Below are 15,635 nucleotides of genomic sequence, written 5' to 3'. Positions count from 1 at the left end.
CAAAACGCAAAGCCAAGTAACTTTGTGGGTGGGACTCTGGCGCTGTTGCTATTATACCGGCAGGATAAATGACTTTGCGTATGGCGCAAATCTAAAATGGGTTGGTCTGAAGTAGCTACATTACTAATGGGTGTGGTTTGGGCGTAACGTGCAATAAACCAATCAGAGCATTATCTGTCAGGGGTTAATCAGAAGGTTGCCGGTTCGATTCCCTGCCGTGCAAAATTATGTTGTGTCCTTGGGCAAGGCACTTCACCCTACTTGCCTCGGGGAGAATGTCCCTGTACTTGCTGTAAGTCGCTCTGGATGAGAGTGTCTGCTAAATGACTAAATGTAAATGTAATCTCACATTCCCTTTAAGAACATGCGCGCTTGTTCCATGACGGATTGCTATTATAACGGCGGATTTGCTAGGCGCACGCCAGGAACGGTTGACAGCAGAGGAGACCGACGTTTTCGTCAGGTCCGTAAAAGATAGAGAAGTGACATTTTATGGGAAAGGCAGAGCAGTTTTCTCATTGCACTACGTTGCCCACTCATGCTGCTCATTCAAATTCTTATTCTTGTTTTTATATATAGGCCTATTTTATTTTTTAAATTGTTATATTTTTAAATTGTTTAGTTCTTAGAATTAGTTTAACTATTGTACTATTGCATCACACTGTGATGCAACCAGTCAATATGCTGTCTATGGTGCATCTGTAGAAGTTAGTGAGGATGACTGAGTCCATGCCAAACATCTTCAGTCTCTGCAAGAAGAGGAGGCGTTTCTGGGCAGCTTTGATCACCTCTTGATCATTGCTGATGTTCACTCCTAGGAACCTGAAGCAGCTGACCTTTTCCACTCTGGATCCGTTGATGTAAAGGGGTGCATGCTCCTCCTCCTGCCGCCTCCTATAGTCCACAATCATCTCCTTAGTCTTGCTGACATTGAGAGAGAGGTTATTGTCCTTACACCATGATGTCAGGGTATCAACCTCCTCTCTGTAGGCTGACTTGTCACTGTCAGAGATGAGGCCCACAATGGTTGTGTCATCAGCAAACTTAACAAGGAGGTTGGAACTGTGCGTTGCCACACAGTTGTGAGTGAACAAGGAGAAGATGAAGAAAAACAAGTCTAGAAGTAAAAATGAAGAATTCTGAGACGAGATGTCTTTCAACAGCTCAAGGCAGCTCGACGGTTTATTCAGCAAGTCAGCTACTCGTTCATACAAAGGCAAAAAGACAATCTCAATGCCCCAACACTCTCATTTTATAGCCTAGATGACAATAATTCCGCCCCGCCCTGGTTAATATTACACAAGTCCCAGAACCTTCTAGAAGGTTCTATGAACGCCTTATCTGGCTGATAAAGTTGTTCCTCTACTACTGAAAAAGCCCATTTTTCCTGACCCCCACCCTCCGATGTTCTGGCCTCCTTATCTTACTTTCAACAACCCCTCAGCAACTTACCTCAACCAAACTTTCCATCTCCTTTATCACTCTTAATTCTGGCTTAGATCAGCAGAACCCATTACTATTGGTGACTTCAGTCCCTTAAGAGTAAGATCAAAGATCAGTTAACTCCACCAGCTGTTCTACATTTACATTTATGCATTTAGCAGATGCTTTTATCCAAAGCAACTTCCAAGAAAGAGTTTTACAAAAGTGCATAGGTCACTGTTCTCCCACTCATTGTTGTGCAACAACAGCCTATTCTACTCTGGACACATTCTCTTCTCATCTTAAGTTTGCCAAACCACTCTCCATTTCATATTTCCTCCTGCTCTGGCTAAATCCAGTTCATTAACTGCGCAGTTTTCTTAACTACGCAGTTAACAGGCAGCCCCCAAAATCTGACCTCAAGTACCCCTCCTTGCTTTACCTTGCTCTCCCATAATCAATATCCCACCACAGAGAACAGGAGAGGGCTGAGCACACAGCCCTGGGGGGTGCCTGTGTTGGTGATCAGTGTGGATGAGGTGCGGTCACCGTTTCTCACCACCTGTGGCCTCCCCCGTCAGGAAGTGGAAGATACACTTGCAGAGGGAGGCACTTAGTCCCAGGTAGGGATGCACCAAATCCAGGATTCGGTTTCGGCGGAACCTTAGAATTGGTTTCCACCGAACCGAACCCTACGCTTGCACTACACGTGCTACACTGGTCGACGTAATGACGCCGCCGTTGATTACAGGAAGGTGTTTACGTAGGTGGACTGTTCCATGCTGTAGGCTGAGAGAACGTGAAAATGGAACTCGCGAGCAGAAAGTGTTGTTTGGCAGTACTTTCAGTCAAAAGAAGGCGATTCAAGTCGAGCTATATGTTCAATTTGCAATGCCTATTTGTCTTGTGGTGGCAAGGACCCTAAACAATACACAACATCTTCGCTGTTAAAACATTTGCATATGAAACATCTGAAAGAAATTCAAGAAATCTAAAAGGCTAATATTTTGGATATTGATTGGATCTTGAAATAGGGTAAACATAGGCATATGGTATTTGTCCAAATAGTTTTTCCCACTTGTCTTCCTGGCATAATGTTGCCTATTCTTTTTTTTTTTTACAGTTAAAATAAAATAAAATGAAAAATACACTGCTGTGGACATTGTTTAGCCTACGTCATGTGTTTACTGCGTTAATGGACTGAGGATGGGGGTAGGATTCGGTATTCAGTTGTACCCAAAAAATCTGGATTCGGTGCATCCCTAGTCCCAGGTCCACAAGCTTGGAGACCAGTCTGGAGGGGATGATGGTGTTGAATGCTGAGCTGTAGACAATGAACAGCATCCTCACATATGTTTTCCCTTTGTCCAGGTGAGAGCGGTGTGCATAGTCAGGGCGATGGCATCGTCTGTAGACCTGTTGGACCGGTATACAAACTGCATAGGGTCCAGGGTGGGAGGCACGCTCGAAGCATTTCATGATGACAAAGGTCAGTGCTATCGGGCGATAGTCGTTCATGCAGGTGACCTTGGTGTTCTTGGGCACAGGGACGATGGTGGTCCTCTTGAAGCAGGTGGGGAGTACAGACAGGCTGAGGGAGAGGTGGAAGATGTCACTGAAGACCCCTGCTAGCTGGTCAGCGCAGCACCTGATATGTTGTCTGGGCCAGGTGCCTTGCGAGGGTTGAGCTTTTTGGAGCAATGCCTCAGCTACAGTTATTGTAGGCACACCACTGGCTAGGCCCTCAGGTAACTCCACTGCAGGGGGGTCACTGTCCCTCTCAAAGTGAGCGTAGAAGGTACTCAGCTCGTCTGTCAGTAGGACAGAGGACTGGGTCTCACTGTAGCCTCTCCCTTTGTAGTCTGTAATGGCTTTAAGTCCACTCCACATGCGCCTGGGGTCAGAGCCATGGTAGCTGGACTCCACCTAGGTTCTGTAAGCCCTTTTCACTGCTTTGATCGCCTTCAGAAGGTCGTATCTGGCCTTCTTGTACTGATCAGGGTCCCCAGAGTTAAAGGCGACAGACCGGGCTCTCAGGTTTGCCTGGACCGCGGCATCAACCCAGGGCTTCTGATTTTTATTTTATTTATTTGTTTATTTGTCAGGGAAAATGCAGCGCACATTATTACATACATCAATAACAATATGTTACATTTACATTTACATTTAGTCATTTAGCAGACGCTCTTATCCAGAGCGACTTACAGTAAGTACAGGGACATTCCCCCGAGGCAAGTAGGGTGAAGTGCCTTGCCCAAGGACACAACGTCAGTTGGCATGACCTGGAATCGAACTGGCAACCTTCGGATTACTAGTCCGACTCCCTCACCGCTCAGCCACCTGACTCCCGTTGTAGATGTGCTGCGTAAAAGGTTTCTAGCCAATAGGCTAATTTGCAACCCCAGTCCCTGGTAGTTCTAAAAAGTTAATCAAAATATAATTTACTACATAGTGTGAGCCTTATCTGCCTGGGGGGGGGGGGGGGGGGGGGGGGGTGTAGACTGCACTCATGACGACTGAAGTAAATTCCCGAGGTAGATAGAAGCGTCTGATTTTACAGTTAATATCTCAAGGACAGGAGAGCAGTGAGATGCTAGTACCGCTACATCCGTGGCCCATAGAAAGTTAACCTGAACGTTAGCGAGTAGGATGGTTGGAAAAGCAGGTTAGAAGCTCCGTTTCCAAGTTCGGACGAGTACTCCAGCACGTCGGCCTTGTTTCTTCTTCCTCCGTCTCGCAGGTAAACAGAGCGGCGGAACAACAAAGAGCCTGCTGGAATTAAAGTTTGTAAAATAATCCTTGCTAAGTGACAACCTGATATCCAGAAGTGTTTGCTGGTCGTACTGAATGCAAAATACAAAATCGACAAAACAACTTACAAACACTAACAAGACAAACAAAATGTTAGGTAATAATAGCGTAGCTCTCGTCAGTGTGGCCATACTGCAGGTGCACCGGAACACATTCCTATATAGTTTATATACAGTTTTATATAGTACCTAACATCTGGTCATTTCTATACAACAATCAGGACACGTCCGTCAAACACAATTCAGTGACAGCTGAAACAACAGCCTCAGAACCTGATGTCCCAAAGCTCGTTCCAGAAGGAGATTTGATGTGTCTCCCAGCACAATCTCCAGTACATGGAGGACATTCCAGGAGACAGGCAGTTACTCTAGGAGAGCTGGACAGGGCCGTAGAAGGTCCTCGACCCATCAGCAGGGCCGATAACTGCTGCTTTGTGCAAGGAGGAACAGGTTGAGCACTGCCCGAGCCCTACAGAATGACCTCCAGCAAGCCACTGGTGTGAATGTCTCTGCCCAAACAATCAGAAACAGACTTCATGAGGGTGTCCTCAGGGCACAACGTCCTACAGTGTGCCCTGTGCTCACTGCCCAGCACCGTGGAGCTCGATTGGCATTTGCTATAGAACACCAGAACTGGCATGTCCGCCCCTGGCGCCCTGTGCTTTTCACAGATGAGAGCAGGTTCACCCTGAGCACCTGTGATAGACGTGAAAGGGTCTGGAGAAGCCAAGGAGAACACTTTACTGCCTGCAACATCATTCAGCATGACCGGTTTGGTGGTGGGTCAGTGATGGTCTGGGGAGGCATATCCATGGAGGGACGCACAGGCCTCTACAGGCTAGAGAACGGCAGTCTGACTGCCATTAGGTATCGGGATGAAATCCTTGAACCCATGGTCAGACCCTACGCTGGTGCAGTACGTCCTGGGTTCCTCCTGATGCACGACAATTCCCAGCCTCATGTGGCAAGAGTGTGCAGGCAGTACCTGGAGGATGAAGGAATCGATACAATTGAATGGCTCTCACGATCACCTGACCTAAACCCGATAGAACACCTCTGGGACATTATGTTTCGGTCCATCAGACGCCGCCAGGTTGCTCCTCAGACTTTACAGGAGCTCACTGATGCCCTTCGACAGATCTGGGAGGACATCCCACAAGACACCATCCGTCGTCTCATTAGGAGCATGCCGCGACGTTGTCAAGCATGCATACAAGCACGTGGGGGCCACACAAGATATTGAGAAACATTTTGACTTGAAGAAATTTAATTTTGGCAAAATGAACTAGCCTGCCACATCATTTTTTCACTTGATTTTTGGGGTGTCTATAAAATTAAGCCCTCTGTAGGCTGAACACGTATTTCCATCAAAAGATGTGTCATCCTTTCGTTCCTAAGACATTAAACGGTCCATATCAGTACAGATATCCAACATAAATTTTTTTCACATTGAGATCTGATGTGTTTTCAAAAGTGTTCCATAATTTTTTTGAGCAGTGTAGAATATATATATATATTTAGCAAGATATAAAATGTTGAAATACAGAAAGACATAGGCATGATGGTGTTGATGATTAACCGTTTGTTCCAACACCGTTATCCACGAACAGCATCCGAATATAGCAGTTCCTCTTCTCTCAGGATGGAAGGCAGAGACAAAAGGCACTTATGTTGCTCTTTTGTAGCAGAATATGGTTATCTAATGACCTAACAGAATTTAAAAAATACTGATAAGCATTCTGTTATTTAAAAATATATACATTTATTGGGTAGCTAAGTTTTTTTTGCATACATTTGGTTAATTTCACTTCCATTTAATTCCCCTTTCATTTTTCAGAAGAACTTGCTGTTATTTCACTATGATAATATTGTCCAATAGCATGACGTGTTTCTTGGCATGCTATGTCACGTGATCTCTCTGGATCAGTTAGCCATGTTTCTAAAAAGAACGACGTTAACTAATGGCGTCGGAACCAGCGATGTATATCTGCTCAGAAAATTCAAAGATAAGAAAAATGTAGCTAACATCTGAAAGTTTAAGTCAACAAAACATGACTGAGTTTTTTTTACTGTAATTTAGAAGAAGTTTACCTCAGGATAACCACAGGATATTCGCGGTGTATAAACCAGGACATTTTGTAGCTAGCTAATAAAGAGCGACTGAGGTGGGATATTCTTCAGTTGGAATCCAACTCAGTGGAACAAGTTCGCCAGGTAGGCTGCATGATATTTCACCGTTTTATATGTAAAATGACATTTTAGTTGACTGAGGCAGGGTAAGGGGAACGGGAGGTAGTTACAAATATCTAGGAAGAGGCAGCAGGAGAAGGCTTTGCCGTTTAGTTGTTTATTATGCATAAGACCTCATTGGCGTAATGGAGGAACGTTTGTATGCCGACTGCACGACTTTCAAACAGACGATATTGTTGTAAGATTTTAGCATTCAGTCGAACAACCCCATTATATTAGCCGTTTCCCAATATGGCTTTTATAGCATTCAATAAAGCGTGCTTGATGCTGCCAGTACACACTCTCCCTGCGCGTTGAACTTCAGAGTTTCCATCTCCGTCAATCATACCAGCGCAGGTGACGACAATGTCTCTTGATTGGGGATAGCGGCCAGGTTTTGTGGAATACAAAAAACCTTTTTCAGTTTGAAGCTCAAGTTCCAATAAAAGGGCGAGTTCTCGCTTAATGTTTCTAGTTTTCCAATACGTCTATATCGTTGCCATTATACACAGGTAGTTTAGGAGTGATCTTATGCTGACACAATGTATCAGATTTTCCAGTCCTTATTTGCCGTTTAGTTGTTATTTATTATGCATAGTTGTAAAATGTAGATTGACATACCAGGTTTCCCAATGTCATTGGTGGTCTGTGCACTGTGGTCTGTTCTCTGGTCTGGTGAGAACTGTGTCCCTTCCCTCTACCTGTGCCCCTTCCTGTCACATGTCCCTAAATATAGAACCCTGTGCCTCCAATGACTGCCACCCAGTGTCCAAAATATTCTGACAGTTCTATCTAACCAAAATAATATGACATGTCAATAAGAAACACAAATGGCTCCTACAGTTAGGAAAGTGGAAGATAGATGCTGTCTATTCTGCCGGAAAGCTAAAGGAGAACTACAGCTTAACTACAGTTTAAACATGAACTCACACAGGGAGACTTATTAGTTGATTTGGTCTCTACCTCCGTGTACAGAGGAATGGCCATTTTTATTAATTTTTGTGTACGTCTATTAATTGTAAAGTGGTATGTTCACGTCAACCAAGAGGCCAGTCGTGATGTGTCGTTTGTGAACGATTCCTTCATTTTGAACAAATCTTTACAATGACTGGGGAGTAACGAGTCGTCTCAGTGAGTGATTCGTTCATCTTCTTGTGGCAGCGCATCGGGACTGTTGCATTGGCTCAGTAGAGGAAACAGAAAGGATTCGTTCACCTCATTCACTTTCACGTGACTGCTAGGTTTAGCATAGAAGACATGAATGATTCGAGTGATAATTACAGGTTTTGTTATTTTTGCTTTACTTACAGTTCAGTGCAGTAATTGTTTGCTGTGATAATTAAATGCCAGTGTGATAATAAGTGACCATTTCAAATCATGCAAACTGTCATGATGTATTGTATTTAATGGGGGATTTTTTGTGGAAATATTATCTGGCACACAAATGTGCAATTCCTTTCCCTATAGCCTACTCTAATTTATCTAGGCTGGTTTAGATGCACTAATATTTCTTCCTTTGGAATATGATAACTGTTTAAAATAGTGGAAATATTGAACAAGCAAACTTGCTTGTTCTTTATCCTCGATTCTCTATTATCATCCCAACATTCCCAATACAAAAACCATGTTGTACAAATATATAGAATTGTCTATCACATGGCTCTTCTTTCATTGGCTCCCTTGCATAGATCCTGCACGTGTGCGTGTGTGTGTGCGTGCATATGTCTTAAAGTGGCCCTGCTTAGGCTAACTAAATGAAATGCTCAGATAAGATAAGGATCTTCCTGTTTACCTAAGCCTTTACCATGCATATAGTTCACCTGGGGGGTTGGCCTCTCTCTACACAAATGGAATGCTGAACACAGTATCATTCTTATACAGGATAAAGAATTACATCTTCAACTTTTCTGATATTGGATTACGTGGGTCACTCTGTCTAATGAGGGGAGGTGCAGCTATGACAGTACCTGCCAAATGAACCCCTCTGTGCTGACTCACTCTGGAGGCCCAGATTGATTCTGTCACAATATTGATCCTCTTTCTACAGGCTGTCAGGCTGTCTGGTCACAGAGGAAGGCTGTGCTTCTCTGGCCTCAGCTCTGAGGTCCAACCCCTTCCACCTTAGGGAACTGGACCTGAGCTACAATCATCCAGGAGAAAAAGGATTGAAGCTGCTCTCTGCTGGACTGGAGGATCCATACTGCAGACTGGAGAAACTCAAGTAAGGAGATGTTTGTTTTTTAATATACCTCTTAATGTAATGTCGCTTAACACTGACTATATCTAATTACGTTAATAGGCCTTGCATTTGTATTTCCAGAAAGCGGGTTTAGTGAAAACTTGAGTTTTTAAACCCTGAGATGAGGGAAACTCTGGGTTTTTAGCTCCAGAAAGAGAGGTCACTAAAACCAGACGTTGTAAAATGTAGCTCAGCTCAAACCTAGGTCCTAGTGTCGGTTTGAAGTGAATGTAGCTAGAGACTTCAACAAGAAAAAAAAAATGGAATCAATTTGAGCGCAAAATAGTTTTTGAGCTTCATATAATATAAACATTACGTTGGACTCATATTGTTATATTTGCCGCATGTTTTTAACTACAAATATTATTATATTTAATCAGTTTTGGACACCTTTATGCAGAGAATGATGATACTAAGGCCCAATCCCAATGTCCCCCCTAAACCCTGAGCCCTGAACCCTCACACACTTACTTGACGTCACCTAGTAAGTGATTGAGTGCAAGAGGCTACAAGAGCTCAAAATGCTATAAATTGGAATGGTTCAGCACTTTGCGGCATTATAGGTAAAATAGTAATGTTGGATCAAATCTGATGAAAGCATATTTGGAATTTATCATTTACATTTACATTTATTCATTTAGCAGACGCTTTTATCCAAAGCGACTTCCAAGAGAGAGCTTTACAAAGTGCATAGGTCACTGATCATAACAACAAGATAGCCAAAAAACATGAAGCACACATTGTGAACAACCAAAGTAAGTGCCAAAGGGAAGAACCATAAGAGCATGTAGTTAAACAAGTTACAATTAAACAACATGAACATCTATAAGTGCAAGTGTGCCTGTGGAAAAAAGCAAGCAACAGTAATAAAACAATATATCACAGCGAGAACAACATTTTAAATCAGTTACCACTAACCACAAGAGCAACAAGTCTCTAAGCAACAGTCATTGTGATCCTTGAGGAAACTAACATTGGGTCAAGCGAACCGTTCCTAAGTACCGTTGTACTCCCGGAACAAGTGCGTCTTGAGCCTTTTCTTGAAGGTGGAGAGACAGTCAGTGTCTCTGATGGAGGTGGGGAGTTGATTCCACCACTGGGGGGCCAGACAGGAGAAGAGCTTGTGTTGGGACCGGGCGGTCTTGAGCGGTGGGACCACCAGGCGGTTGTCTGAAGAAGACCGTAGGTGGCGGGTGGGGGTGTAAGGCTGCAGGAGAGACTTGATGTAGACGGGTGCAGTCCCGTTCACTGCTCGGAAGGTCAATACCAGGGTCTTGAATCTGATACGGGCCATGATAGGTAGCCAGTGGAGAGAGATGAGGAGCGGGGTAACATGGGAGCGTCTGGGTAGATTGTAGACCAGGCGGGCCGCCGCGTTCTGAATCCTCTGAAGAGGGCGGGTTGCACATGCTGGGAGACCAGCGAGCAGAGAGTTGCAATAGTCCAACTTGGAGAGGACGAGTGCTTGGACTAGCATCAAAGGACAACCTACACACTAGGGCTGCACGATTATGGCCAAAATGATAAGCACGATTATTTTGATCAACATTGAGATCACGATTAATTATCATGATTATTTGTTGATTTTAACCAAAACATCTTTTTTTGTCACGTAGGCTAATTATACCATGCAGTTCGTCAGTGATGAAGTAAGCAAACAGCGCTTGATCGGCCATGACTGACGTCAACGCAGCAAACCAGGAAGCAGGAATGTCCGACTTTACGCAGCCTTTTATAACTCTTCCCCGACTGCAACTCTCGCTGGTCGTTTCATGCAGCCGATGTCGAACGCACCTCTGGTTTACGGAACGCTAGATTGGCTTTGCCAAAGAATGACGCATTTTAAATATCGCTCCATCACGCGAATTTGATCGTGGGAAGCCAAAATCGTGATCGTGATTAAAATTTTATTAATTGTGCAGCCCTACTACACCCAGTTCTGGCTATATTAACCGTCAGTGAGCTTTGTGTTTAAACTTACTGATGTTAACTGTTATTTCTAACTCTGTTTACGTCAGGGTTGGTTGCTCCTTCCATCCTTGTTTGTTTACTGTTCTTCGTCTTTCTTGTCTTATGAGGAGGGTTAGCCAGGATCTTTTTCTCTCTTCCGGGCTTCCCCTGGTAACCCTTGTGTTTCACGTCACTACGCTGTGAATTGTGGGCAAGTCTGCAAAAATGCAGACTTAAGGGTGCATAAAATGTCTTCGAAAGAGCCGTCACGAACTTGACAATTTGACAGTGGGACAGCCCTAAGCCCTCACAGACTTAGTGAGAACGTGCCTCAAAGTCTCTGAGTCTGTGAGGGGGGACATTGGGATTGGGCCTAACCATTCGTAAACTCCAGATTGATTGTCCTGTTGTCTCTGAGGGAAAAAGCTGTTTGACCCGTGCATTGATTCAGAGCGTGCACGGAGAGAGGGGCTTATTCACAGACGGGTCTTTTGTAGTGAGAGAGAGAACGCGAGCGGGGCAAGAAGGGGTTGAGCGAATCAGTGTGCTGCGTGCAGCTCTACTATTATTTATTTTTTGTGATGTTAAACAGTAAAAGCAAAAACACCATTTTATACATTTGTGGTGGTAAATCTCTAATTGTGGTGGGCCGTTACAAATAAATTAATGTATGGGAAACACTGAAAACTCTGGGTGTGTTACCACGGTAACTGACTGTGAACCTCACCTGCTTGCTGGCAGCTTTTCTGTAACAAACCGTGAGTTTCTCCCTCTCCCCTCCCTCATGCTGAGCCTGAAGCAACTGTCAGACATGGGGTGTCCTTTCCTCATCAACCTGATTGTTGTTGAAGCCATATAACACATACGGATGACATGAAATTCTACAGTTTTCCATGCAGAGCTAACCTGGCATTTACTGAACATCTCACTGTTAATCTGTGCTGTGGAGGTTGATGGACCCTCCTTCTCGTAATCTTGTCATTAAAAAGGAGAAGAATGTGCCAGTTGTTTTGCGCACATAGGATTGTTCCATTTCTTCTTCACCTGTAGTAAGACGTTAGCCTGGTCCTAACCAGACTTTCGTACATTTCATTTGTACAGAGAGTCTGGGCTCGCTCCCTTGACAAGCGTTAACTTCCTTGAAGGCGGGTACTCTGTTGAAGTTTAAAACTATTGGATCTGCTCAGAGCCACTCTGGATCTGCCATAACCAATCACTAGCGTTCGCCTTAGCCAACTCCTTCACCACTAACGGAGCGAGCTGGAAAATCAAACGAACCCCGTGGGGAGCAAAGATTGTTCTTGCTCCGGCTTTAACTTTTGGATATTCGGCAGCGTTGCCACAACAGACCGAATGGCTTCGCTTGCATCTTTCTCCGCCGCCATTACAGAACTACAACTCAAACTAGAGAGGGTAAAATTTCTGTGGAAATTGTAGGGTGTGCTTGCTTGCGTCGGTTGCACAGGGGTCCGTTTTTGGATGACATTTTTACAACTGATATTTCTGTATATTTTATATAAAAATGCATACTTATTATTTATAAAGATTACATAGATTTTAAAAAAAAATTTTGCTGCTCATTTACAACTGAAAATACGAGTGAAGTGTAGAATGACATAGATGTCTTCTCATTTCCCCTGCAAGAGGCAGCCTCATCGTTGAATCAAAACGAATAAATTTGGCAGACCTGTGTAAAAATTGACCTAATCTCTATGACTTAAACGTCCTTTTAAGTTCAACTTCTCGTGATATTTCAAGGCATTTAGCCTACTCATATTGCATTCATTCATGAATAAAGAACCCCCTTTGAAGATTATTCTACGAAGTTACCGGCAGTAGAAGATGGAATCGCGATTCAAACAGTACCATCTGCTAACTGAAAATATGCCCCCAAAAACGTAAATAAGCTTGACATTTATTTAGTGGAAAATCGCTTTCATAAAAAGCTCACTGGTAGCGATCATTGTCCGTAACAACGCCAAGTGCGATATAGCCGTGTGGAGAAGCTGCCCCGGTAAATTGTACTACTGCGGTACAGTACTAGACTACTGTTCGTCTTGGTAGCGATTGCGTTGGTTGAATTGGATTTAACGTTCCGTTGTACGGTTTAAGCTGAAATTTATTATTTTCATGAACAGATTGACAACGTTTAGGCTGTGGCAATGAAGTTCAGGTTAGTAGTTAGATAGACTTTTGATTTAAGTAAGGGGAGTGCCGAACATGTTTTGTCGCCGTTTGACTTCCTAAACAGCTGTGTAGATGATTTTGTAGTGTGTCTCACGTAAGCTACAGCGTTGCAGTGAGCTACACTGGTTTGAAACCACAGGTAATGGTGATTTCACCAACAAATCGTTTACTAATGTCAGAATAAATCCTACAACGAAAATGTATATGTGAGGAATGTTTATTTTAACGATTGAAAACAGATACATCACAGGCTAATGTCATGATGCTAATACTTCAGTGAAATAGTAGACTACTGTTTCCGAAAGTAGATGTACTTCCTTAATAATATCAGCTTATATTGTACATTACACATCACAATTGTGTGTCATATCACAAAGTAAAATGAGTAAATAGTTATCACCCTGGCCTCCTTTCTTGTGGCGTTTCTGCAGCTGCCTTCCAGTAAAGCTATAGTTAGCCTAGCTATCCCCCAAGTTAACAGATGCGAAACGAATGTTCTGCCAAAGGTAGTCACGCGTGTTTTCGTGACGTTAGTGACGCAGTGACGTTAGTAACGTCAGTGACTGTGGCTAGCAAATTAGCCACCGTTAGCTTCACTTTTCGCCACAAAAACTTAACTTAAGCCTAAACCATGCAACGGAACGTAAATTCCAATAGAATCAACTCAATCACTACCAAGACGAAACTTTTGACACCTACGTTGTCTATGTAGGCCAAATATTGACTGAGTTTTAGGGGGGCAAAAAGAAAATAAAAAATAAATAAAAATAATAATATATATGTGAGAGAACAAAGGTTGTGCTCTCGCCGAAGGCTTGAGCACACCCAACTAGAGCACGACATCATCGTCATCGTTGTCAGCCACTCCCTCTGTTCGCTGATTGGACGGTAAAAAGTTGACTTGAGACATCAACTAATATACGGAAAGCCCAGACGGAGTGCAGAAGCAAAATGAAAATTGAGCGGAAGTACGTAGGAGGGCAGAGCCAGGCTAGTAAGACGTGGTTAAATGTCAAATTAATATACTGCTTTGAAATGTACTGAATGAACAATTGCCTATTTTGCTGTTGAAGTTGTTTTTCTGCTTTCTGAAAATGTCTTCATACTCGGCTGCACGCATGAGAATTTCTAATTCTCTGGATAAGAGCGTCTGCTAAATGACTAAATGTAATTCCAGTGAATTAGAAATGAACTAACTCAGATCAGCTGTTCTGGAAGTGATAACTTTGAGCTTCCCATCTCAGGGTTCATCAAGTCAGAGTTCAGGGTTCGGCTCAGAGTTTGTAAAACCTGCTTTCTGGAATACACCTCTGATGATAAGAGAGAAACAACATGTTTACTTAGAAAGTCAGTTGCTAAGTCACTTATCAACAGGTGAAGTGTATTTTCATCATTCCTCTGCTTATCCCTGCAGTGTGGATCATGGTGGAGAGTGCAGGATCAAACCTGGCCCTAGGAGATGTGAGTATTGACTGCTACTTGGTTCTAGTACACAAGGTCATACAAGGGACAATACCATTAGTGACTTGGACACTGTCACAAATGGACACACACACACTGTAAACACACACTTTTAGAAGCAGTAATTTAACACAATTACCCACATCAATACTGTGTGTACGTCTGTGTGTGCTATGTCCCTTTCCTTCTCCCTCTGCTCTCCTCTTCCCCTCCTCCCTCTTCCCCTCCTCCCTCTTCCTCTCCTCCCCTCTTCCCTTCTTCCCTCTGCTCTCCTCCCCTCTTCCCCTCCTCCCTCTGCTCTCCTTCCCTCTTCCCCTCCTCCCTCTCCTCCCCTCTTCCCGTCCTCCCTCTCCTCTCCTCCCCTCTTCCCCTCCTCCCTCTCCTCTCCTCCCCTCTTCCCCTCCTCTCCTCCCCTCTTCCCCTCCTCCCTCTGCTCTCCTCTTCCCCTCCTCCCTCTTCCCCTCCTCCCCTCTTCCCTCCTCTCCTCCCCTCCTCCCCTCTTCCCTCCTCTCCTCCCCTCTTCCCCTCCTCCCTCTCCTCCCCTCTTCCCCTCCTCCCTCTCCTCTCTTCCTCTCCTCCCCTCTTCCCCTCCTCTGCTCTTCCCTTCTTCCCTCTGCTCTCCTCCCCTCTTCCCCTCCTCTGCTCTCCTCTTCCTCTCCTCCCCTCTTCCCTTCTTCCCCTCCTCCCTCTCTTCCGCTCCTCCCTCTTCTCTCCTCTCTTCCCCTCTTCCACTCTTCCCTCTCCTCTCTTCTTCCCCTCCTCCCTCTTCCTCTCCTCCCCTCTTCCCCTCCCTCTGCTCTCTTCTTCCCCTCCTCCCTCTGCTCTCCTCCCCTCCTCTGCTCTCCTCCCCTCCTCTGCTCTCCTCTTCTCCTCTTCCCCTCCTCCCCTCTTCCCTCTGCTCTCCTCCCCTCTTCCCCTCCTCCCTCTTCCCCTCCTCCCTCTTCCTCTCCTCCCCTCTTCCCTTCTTCCCTCTCCTCCCCTCTTCCCCTCCTCCCTCTTTCTCTCCTCCCCTCCTCCCTCTGCTCTCCTCCCCTCTTCCCCTCCTCTGCTCTCCTCTTCCCCTCCTCCCTCTTCCGCTCCTCTTCCCCTCCTCCCCTCTTCCCTTCTTCTCTCTGCTCTCCTCTTCCCCTCCTCCCTCTTCCTCTCTTCCCCTCTTCCCTTCTTCCCCTCCTCCCTCTCCTCCCCTCTTCCCCTCCTCCCTCTTCCTCTCCTCCCCTCTTCCTCTCCTCCCCTCTTCCCTTCTCCCTCTCCTCCCCTCCTCCCCTCTTCCCTCCTCTCCTTCCCTCCTCTCCTCCCCTCTTCCCCTCCTCCCTCTCCTCCCCTCTTCCCCTCCTCCC

At 44.9% G+C, this 15,635-nt stretch overlaps 1 protein-coding gene across 14 annotated transcripts in view; it reads left to right on the top strand.

The window, feature by feature from the left end:
• Positions 1-15,635, top strand: part of LOC136964280 (NLR family CARD domain-containing protein 3-like) — a 42,784-nt gene that overhangs the window by 25,200 nt on the left and 1,949 nt on the right. For all 14 annotated transcript variants that reach the window (XM_067258322.1, XM_067258326.1, XM_067258325.1 and 11 more), the window contains 2 exons: positions 8,509-8,682; positions 14,252-14,298. In XM_067258322.1, the coding sequence (XP_067114423.1) occupies positions 8,509-8,682; positions 14,252-14,298 (221 nt within the window). The remainder of the gene's footprint in view (positions 1-8,508; positions 8,683-14,251; positions 14,299-15,635) is intronic.

This window comes from Osmerus mordax, chromosome 20 (genome assembly GCF_038355195.1).
Source record: "Osmerus mordax isolate fOsmMor3 chromosome 20, fOsmMor3.pri, whole genome shotgun sequence".
NCBI lineage: Eukaryota > Metazoa > Chordata > Actinopteri > Osmeriformes > Osmeridae > Osmerus > Osmerus mordax.
Note: the sequence above shows the minus strand (reverse complement) of the source record. Positions and strands in the feature narration are given on the sequence as shown.